Genomic DNA, 9247 nt, shown 5'->3' on the forward strand with positions numbered 1-9247 from the left:
TTAATACTGGACATTTAATTCTTTTTCCTCAATATTAAATAAATACACCAAATATTATCAAAATGTTACAATAGAACTCATCAAAAATATTCCATGGGAATCTCTACATGTTGCATGTCCATCTAGGTGAACTTAGGTGCAACATTATATAGTAAAATAAAATAATACAATATAATAATATTATGTAATGTGCACAACACCCATTATCTCAACAATTATCTATTAAGAAAATTGATAGTTCTTTTTTGTCAAACCTTCATAGATAATTTAGCTAAAGTTGGTGGCCTAGAAATGTCTTTCTAATCAACTCTGCAAAATATTATATTCTGATTATTTTTGTGCAATGTCACTCCCAATACATTATATTTTTATTTTACATGTATATTGGTTGGACCTTGATAATGAATATTATAAAGAAAAGGATGTTGTGGGCTTAGGATGAGGAGAAAAATAGTCTTTCTCTAGTTAATATGAATATTGTCTAGTTCCAAAAGGACTAGAGAGGTCTCAATGTTAGAGATACTCATCTTCTTAATATTGTATTGTTAATTAAGGTCAACTAGAAGATTATGAGTTCTAAAGAAGATGAAGTGTGTATTATGAGGGCTAAGTATTTCAACAACCATGTAGTTATTGTTCTTTTATAATTTTCTTTCCCAATTGGTTCTAATTTATAGAACAATCTTTAAAAGAAGACATGACTCTTAACCAATGGTTGTTACTATATTATTGGTAAAGATCAGGATGTTGATTTTTGATAGGACCTTTGGGCATCTCAACCACCTTTGAACTTTCACCTAGTGTTCCTAGTCCTTTTTTTTTTTGGTTGAGCATCTAGGTATTATAGTTATTGATTACTATAAATTTTTATTCTTCCATTAAAGGGGGAAATTGAGATTAATTTACTTCAAAAAAATTTTAAAATGATTGCTAGATAGTTGACCCAAATTATTTTCTCTCATAAATTCTACAAATTAGGTCAACTTGATATTCTAACTTGGAATAATTCTACTTCAAGAGTTTACTTAATTAAATAAATATTTGAGCTATTGAACTCCAAATTTCCTCAAGAATTTAAATGGACCAAGACCTAGAATTTAAGTCATGATGTGCCATTTTTCATAGAAAAGTCCTCACTTTCATTATTCTGCAAAAAAGAGGGATTCTGTTTGTTAACATGTACGCATTTTCTAAATATGATGAAGAAACTATTTCTCACATTATTTTTAAATATCCATTTTCTTGGAAAATTAGACAATATATTCCTACCCTATTTAATATTCAATGGTGGTAGAAAAGTAGTTCTAAGTTTATAGTTGAGTCTTGGACTCCATCTTCTAATCATTGTTTCACTAAAGAGATCTAATGACAAGATATATTATATGGTAGATGTTCCTTATGGAAGGAGAAGAATATTTTCATATTCATAGATAAAAGAAAGATTTCAACATGGTGTTCTAGATGCATTGATCACTAATATTAAAGAGAACTTGTAGATTATTCAACGTTTCACATAAAAATTTCTTCTAGGATCTATTGATTAGGATATTTCTTGATGTTGAAACCTTGTAAATGGCTTTGAATAGCATAAATTATGTTTAATAAATAGTATCAAATTCCCCCTCAAAACAATATAGATCAAACAAAATTTTGACAAATCTTTTATTAGAAACCTAGGTTAGGCTTGTGTGGCTTGATAAAGGATTCCTGACACAAACTATTACTTGTGTATACTAACAACATGGGAGTCTAAATGACATATGTGGTATAGATTCATGACTTTTAGATGGGGTCACATTAGCTCATGCAAAGGGTTACAAGAATATCATTTTTGAAGGGGATGTTTTTATTGTAATTCAAGTTTTGAATGGGAAGGTTGACATAGGTTGGTGAGGAACATATCTTATTAGTAAAATGATGAGTCTTCTTGACATGATGGATGATATGAGCTTCCAACACATATTTTGTGAAGAAAATGATGTTGTTAATAGGCTAGAAGCACAAGACAAGTACATTAATTTTTAAAAAAATTGGGGAGATTTCGTAACTATTCCTACAAAGCCTCATATTGTGATCTCTCAAGATATCACCACTTTGGTCTTTGATGGATATTTAACAAATGTTTTCAATGGGGATAAATCATTTCAAATATATTTAGAAACATCATCAATATTCCTTTTTTCATTACTTTTCTAGAGGTTTCTTTTGTGTGTCTCTATAGGTAGTTTGTCCTCTACAAATATTGGTTGTGTGAATATTTCTCTATTTTTTTTTGTCTTTAGGGTATCTGGTGTTAGGAAAACTATTGAAAAGGTGGGGTTTGGTTGTCTACTAAGATTGATGAGGAGCTAAACCAAATAAAGACCAATTGTGCAAAGATTTTTAAGAGTAATAAAAAGGTTTTGACAAATCATTTTGTATGGAAATATGGTGAAGTATGTAGAGGGAATTCAACACTTCACCCATGAGTTATTCCAAAAGTTTCTTGAGTACTAAATAATAGAGAAGATATTATTCATGGTGTTTCATTTTTGGTTTTAGCAAAAGCCATTATGGTTGTTACAAAGATGGGCATGGAGGGTACCCAAATCCCTTGAAAGATTAAAGCTTCTATCAATGATGAATTTCACCTCTTCCTAGATCCTAGAAAAAGAGATCCTATGTTGTAAAGTTGATTCAAATGTGTGGAACTCCTTGGTAATTGGAAGATTGTGGCAAATATTGTCAATAGGTTCAATACCTGAAGGAAGATTAAACACTTTCATTTACATCTATTTTCTATGCGTAATCATTTGAGGAATAATGTTAAATTTTTTTCCCCTTTCTATATATTTTCCTTTATGTCACTTTGTGTCCAAAAATCCAAAGTCAAAGTTGAAGGCGTAGCTCCTCTTCACCAAAGTTTGATTTTTGAGCTCAACAAGTTTCACTGTCTTTTAACTTCTCGAACTAGACCATCTCCTACCTTTTCCATTGAGTTGAATAGTTTTATGTTCACCCTTGTTATTTTCTCATCTAAACCACTTTGAGCTCCCTAACATAAGGGTTAAACCTTCCCACAAATCTATGCTAAAAATTGCTTCTCAATAAGAGGAAACTATGGAGGTTTTGGATGACTCATCCTTTGCTTCTTCTTTGTCTACTAAGTCTTCCTATACCCATAACAATTCTACTCCTAACTCTAGCCCCAACATGCCCTTGACCACCTTCTTTCTTCCCTCCACTAAAACCAATCTTAGTTACCTTAAATACACTCAAATTTCTACATCTTCCTCCCCCATGCTACTCTTTGAGTTTGCAAAAAGTGCTATTGAACTGGAAGCCCTTGCCTATAAAGATGATATATCTATGAAAACTCACATCCCTTTCTAAATGCCATCTCTTCTAGCTCCAAATTCTAGAAGACATATTAATAAGTTAGAAGCCCTAGCATAGTTTGTGAGTAAGGTAGAAGATTGGATGAAGGGTAGGAGATATAATGCTCTACGAGAGGTGGGGAGAGCTTTCAGGGAAAATTTGCATATTAGGGAAATAATTAAAAAATAAGTTATGGAACTTAGAGCTGATGTGTCTAGGTAGTAAGGAAAAAACATGATTATGATTGCCATAGATTCAATAAAAAGGAGTCTTAGATGCAATTAGGTGAACAAATTTAGGATGCGGCTACTAAATAGAATAAGGTTGAGGATAAGGCTAATAAAGCTATTAGTGAGATTTAGTTAGAGCTAGAGGAAAGGAAGTAGAAATAAAAATAGAGAGAGGAAAGCTAGTGTAAAAATGAGGGTCTCTTGTTGGTGACTAATTATGAGGCGACTTCTTAGAATGCCACTTCATTTAGACCTTTCAAGTAGACCTTCTTCCTAGAGAAGCTCAGGGATTTGGGAATGTATCCCATCTGTATTGTGCCTATTTTAGCCTCCATATTGGTGAGCAATTGTTGGTTATTATTTGCACTCATTGATGGTTTTTTTTTATATTGGTTTTATTTTGTAGGTAGATTAGTTTACTTTTTCTTTAGATATGTTTTGTTGAGTCTCACCTTATGGCTTCTTAGGATGATGCTTCATCTAGATCTTTCAATTAAGCCTTATTCTTGGAGATCAAGGATTGGTCGTGGGTAGAGTGTGTTTGGCCTTATGTTTCTTTAGTTATATTTTGATAATTCTTACTTCTTGTGATGTTGAATTTTGTATATGAGTTTGGGCCCTAACCAACTTTACCTTAACAAAACTATTGGCATGGTCTAACCAGCTTTACCCATATGTTGTTCTTTAAAATAAGCCACTCTTTTATTTTCCTTTAAACCTATTTTATGTTAATTTTTAAATTTAACTATTCCTCTTTTAGTTTAAACCAATGCAAAAATATATCTCTAAATATTAAATATTATGTATAACAATCATTTTTGAATTCTTGATTCCTCTTGATTTCTTTTTGTACTAAAATTATGGTAAAGATTGCATAAATACAAATAAAAAATGATTAATATTATGACTTTTAATTGAGAAAACACAAAAAGTTGAATATTCATCATAGCATATTAAAAAAATCAAAATATGCTTCACTTGAATGATTGTTAGAAATATATTATTAAAAATAGATTGCACATTAATAAAAGAAATCAATTTTAATCTATTGTGTTTAGATTAATTTACAAGTCTCTTGTTGAATAGTCTCTCTCCCTTATAAATACCCATATCTTCTACTTTTCGTTAGAAATACAAAGGGTTGAATATTTTGACTTTTGATAGAATGAACACACAAAATTGAATACTAATAATAACATATAAAATTAAATCAAAATATGCTACTCTTGAATGATTATTTCAAATATATTATTAACAATAGATTGCACAATAATAAAAGTAATCAATTTGAATCTATTGTGTTTAGATTAATTTACAAGTCTAAATACTCATATCTTCTACTTTTAAATTGTTCTTCGATAAGGATTCTATAAAGATATTTATAAAGAATAATATAAAACTTAAGGTAATTTTCTCTTTATTATTATTTGAAAATAAAGTTAAACTTAAGATAATTGTCCATTTATTATAATTAAATTATAATAAAGTTGGCATTCTTCAAATAAAGAAATAATGATCACAGATAAAAATTAATAACAAAAGATCGTTGAGAAAGATAAAATCACAATGCTGTGATATTAATGAGTTTTATATCTGCACCAAATCTCCATTCCCATCATGCAACATTTGAATTCAGAAATCATTTACAAAGAGCGGCCGGTGTACTCATTCATTAATTGTTGTTCTCTCATACCAAATTGTTACATGAAGGTAGCATTTCTTTTTAGAACATTACCAGCCATGAAAGAAAAAGTGGATGACATTTGTATACATACCAAAAACCAAAATTTAACAATTGTACAAATTTGTCGCATACTCTACTAACGAATCCTATTCAATAAAAAAAATGTTGGACAAGTAATCTGACGTCCTGGCTAGTAGTGGTTGGTGAGGGTAAATAAGGCAGCTGCACTTTTCAGCTCATGCTCTGCTACATGATCCATACACTGCATTTCTTTCAAAGAAGACTCTACACTGCATAATAAATCACAGATCAACCATCTTTAAAAAAGATATTAACATGAAAGTTAGAGCAACTTCTTTGGATATAACTTTTTCCTTGATATTTAGTAATAAGAATGAACTATTAACTTGATTATTTTTTTCCAAAATGCCATGGATCTTATTCATATAAAACATGAATACAGCTGTTATGTAATGAGAAATACAAATTTAAAAGATAAATTTTCATGTATATATATTTTTACGAAATTGATAATTTAAATTGTATTTCAGTTTGATTGTGTATTGAAAATAATATCTGAGCATTTTAACAGTCAATTAAATTGTAAAACATATTAAAGGAAGGGAATTGAAAATAGCAATTGTCTACTATATTTTGAAATATGTATTTAAAATTCCAAAATTCATAGTAAAAATCTCATATATAAATTCATAAGAAAAATAAATATCACAATCTTTATTTAAAATAATAGAATCAACAATAATATCAGATCACTACCAAACAATACACAACTACACTATTGAATAAGTTCAGTTAGTTTTTTTCAATAGAACAAACAATAACATTAAATAAGCTGAAATCACAAATATAACATTGAATAAATCAACTATATCTTTTATCTAACAATAACATTAAATAAGCTGAAATCACAAATATAACATTAAATAAATCAACTATATCTTTTATCTATATGTGACCCCATGGATATCTCTTTTAGTCAATTCTAAGATAGGGTAAATAAAGGAGATTGAGATGGGCATATGAGATTATTTAATTTATGGCCCTTTGGTTGTTAGAATTGGAATAGAAAATTAGGAATATGTTTTCTATTTTCGTTTGCTGGGTCAATTGGAATAGGGAATAGGAATACATAATCTCATTTGGTTCTAGTCATTCCTATTAACAATATGCATTTCTATTCTCAATTCCTATCCTGCAACCAAACAGACTCTTAGTGGCCATATGCATATTACCAAGAAAAAAAAAAAAAGAAACAAAGAAAACCCTTAGAACATTCTACATAAACTTCAATTAGAGAAACTGAGAAACTGGTATTCCTGACTCATAAATTCCAGGACTCATAAGGGGAATGGCAACAATAACACAATATTGAATAACCCATTATTATTGTATACTATGAAAACCTGACTCAAAAGGAGAATGGCAACATTAACACAACCGTATTGAAGAACCCATTATTACCATCTACCATGATACCTTCGTTGATACATCTAGAGGACAGGGATTGAAGAATGCAATTCTCAGCTCTCTATTCAATTCTAAGATATGGCAAAGGAAGGGCGATCATGTTAAATTACTTATAACTGTCCATTCAAATCTAAGATATGAATAATTCCAAGACAAAAAAATGGGGGCAACCAAGAGAACAAAACCCTAGAAGCAATGCCAACAAAAACCAACTAAAGAAACTGACATACCTGGACTCGTATGCCTCCTTAGACTCGCCATAGGGCTGCTGCCTCTCTTCATATTCAAGAAACCTATTGTTAGGTCTAATGAAATCATGATTGGCCTGGGCATAGAAAGCCTGGCCATCAACATTGGGGTAAACCCAAGCAGCCGGGGAAGCAGGCATTGGTGTAGCATGCTGATAAGAAAGAGGCATTTGCTGCATCATACCATTAACATTACCATTCCCATTACAAGCACCACCACCTCTCTGGTTCTGCTGCTCCATAACCATTATCTGGCTCCTCACATTCTCAAGCTCTTCCTTCATCCTCTCAACTTGGGCGTGCAAGAGAATAATGATCCCAAAACAACCATGAACCGGGTCCTTTTCCCGGGCATTTGCTTGGTAGATAATAGACTTCATGGCGTCACTCTTTTGGCTCTCATTCACTTGTCTCAAGATGCGCAAAATGTTGCTGACCCCGAAGAGCTTGTGCACATTGAGAAATTGCTTGGGATGATCAGGCGGAAAATAGGGCGCAAGCGGGCATTCGGGCGAGCATTTTCTTCTCTGGTATTTGCATGCAGCGCACGCTTGCCCAGTGCCGCCTTTTCCAGTCATTAGCACCAAAAGAAAAAGAAACCAAAACTTTTTGAGCTGAAGAAAAAACAAGCAGGTTGCTAATTTGTAGCAGTGGGAGAAAAGAGTGGGGATTTATTAGTACAGCCTGCAAACAAACCGAGACTTTTTCTGGATGAGGACGATGCGGAGGAAATAGTCAGAGGAGATGCACGAAAGACCCGCTCAGCTTGCATGCATGTCTGCGCTTTTCATGGAACTCTAATTTTAGTTTTATGGATTCCTATTGCCGTTGCTCAAATCGAGGAGGGGAGGGCAGAAAAATCAGGGGGAAGAGGGAAGGAAATATAGGAGTCCCATCTCTCATTTGTGTTGGCAGTCTGCTCTGAATTCTATTGACACGTAGTGAAGTAGGTTGTTAAAAATAGAGACCATTGCTCGCCTAATCTTGACATTTGGCGGCGCTGATAAGTTGTGGAATTTATTTTAGATGGATCCCATTTTGGATTAACTTTGAATTTTGAAAATCTCAGTGACACAACTGTTTTTCTTTCTACTCTTTTTTCTTTCTTCCCCCTATTCTTGTGTCCCTCGTTTATAGGCTCTCGTTAGACCATACAGTACACTTTCTTATCGCTGACGTGGTGCCAACGTTTTCTTCATGGGAGAGTGGAGTGAATGTAAATTGGGACGAATCCACATGTACCTTGGAGTTGGATCCTATCAATATGGTAACTTTTGAATAGGGTGGACAACTATTGGTTAGCTTTTGGAAAGTGTTTCTCTTATGAGTTGGATAGTTACATTTAAACTAGAAGAGTGGTAATTTATACAATGGAAACATTTAATTGTTTGAAATTTCTCATTGTAAGGGGAGGAGGGAGGTCTCCATCGGGCTGCTCAAGTTTAATTTGGCTAAAAGCCACTCCTCTTTAAGGAACCTACTCTTTAAGGAACCTTTTATGAACAGGGGGCTCTATGGAATTTTTAAATCTATTTTTTTCTCGTACTTACTTTATTAAAGTTATGTGTCATCAAAAAAATATTTTATATTGATTTTTTATATCAATATAAAATGGAAGGAGAAAGTTGGAGGGAAACATAAAATAGAGGGAAGAAACATTATGAAGACACCTACATGACGCAGTTGCTGCTTAACTTCAGCCCCTTCTATTTTCAACAACTTTATCTATAATTGTTAAGCAACTGCTCCACAAAAACAAAAGATTCCAAATATTATCCTTTTTCGCTAATTAACAATTTGCATGGGAACACTTTTATGCTTATTTTTAAGCACAATATAGAATTAAGCAGCCACATGGGGACATGGGGTAAGAAGTTCAATTTTCTTAGGTTGATCTTAGATTTCAGGTTTATTATTATTATTATATTATTAATGATTATTTAAGAAATCCTCCCTTCCATGAGAATTTACCATATATCAAAAGTTTATTTTTTATGTTTTTTTTTTAAATTTAATTTTTTATGTTATGTATTATTTTAATATGTTAATATAATAGATGAATATTAAAAAAAAAAAATGAAACATTCATGGACTAAAATTCTATAGATTATTTCAAAATAAATTCTCCAATGGTTACCACTCCAAATAAGCTAAAATGTTGCAAGAGAACTTACCCTTAGAAAAGGTTGAAATGTTATAATTTGTATTCTTTCTATTTGTGTGTGTGTGCACGCGCGCAC

The 9247-nt window shown here is 31.9% G+C and overlaps 1 protein-coding gene across 2 annotated transcripts; it reads right to left on the minus strand.

Moving 5' to 3' along the window:
* Window positions 1–5226: 5226 nt before the first annotated feature.
* On the minus strand, window positions 5227–7637 carry LOC149576627 (LOB domain-containing protein 4-like). 2 transcript variants are annotated; one of them, XM_089817584.1, is made up of 2 exons: window positions 6990–7637; window positions 5227–5556 (listed from the first exon to the last, which is right to left on the minus strand). In XM_089817584.1, exons 1-2 carry the CDS (start codon window positions 7583–7585, stop codon window positions 5508–5510), a joined length of 645 nt encoding a protein of 214 aa, XP_089673710.1. In that variant the 5' UTR covers window positions 7586–7637; the 3' UTR covers window positions 5227–5507. The 2 variants fall into 2 exon arrangements, with proteins under 2 accessions (XP_089673710.1, XP_089673666.1); XM_089817540.1 differs by having other exon boundaries at window positions 5227–5561.
* Window positions 7638–9247: the final 1610 nt, after the last annotated feature.

This window comes from Cupressus sempervirens, chromosome 1 (genome assembly GCF_028749045.1).
Source record: "Cupressus sempervirens isolate cs-2001-9-10 chromosome 1, ASM2874904v1, whole genome shotgun sequence".
NCBI lineage: Eukaryota > Viridiplantae > Streptophyta > Pinopsida > Cupressales > Cupressaceae > Cupressus > Cupressus sempervirens.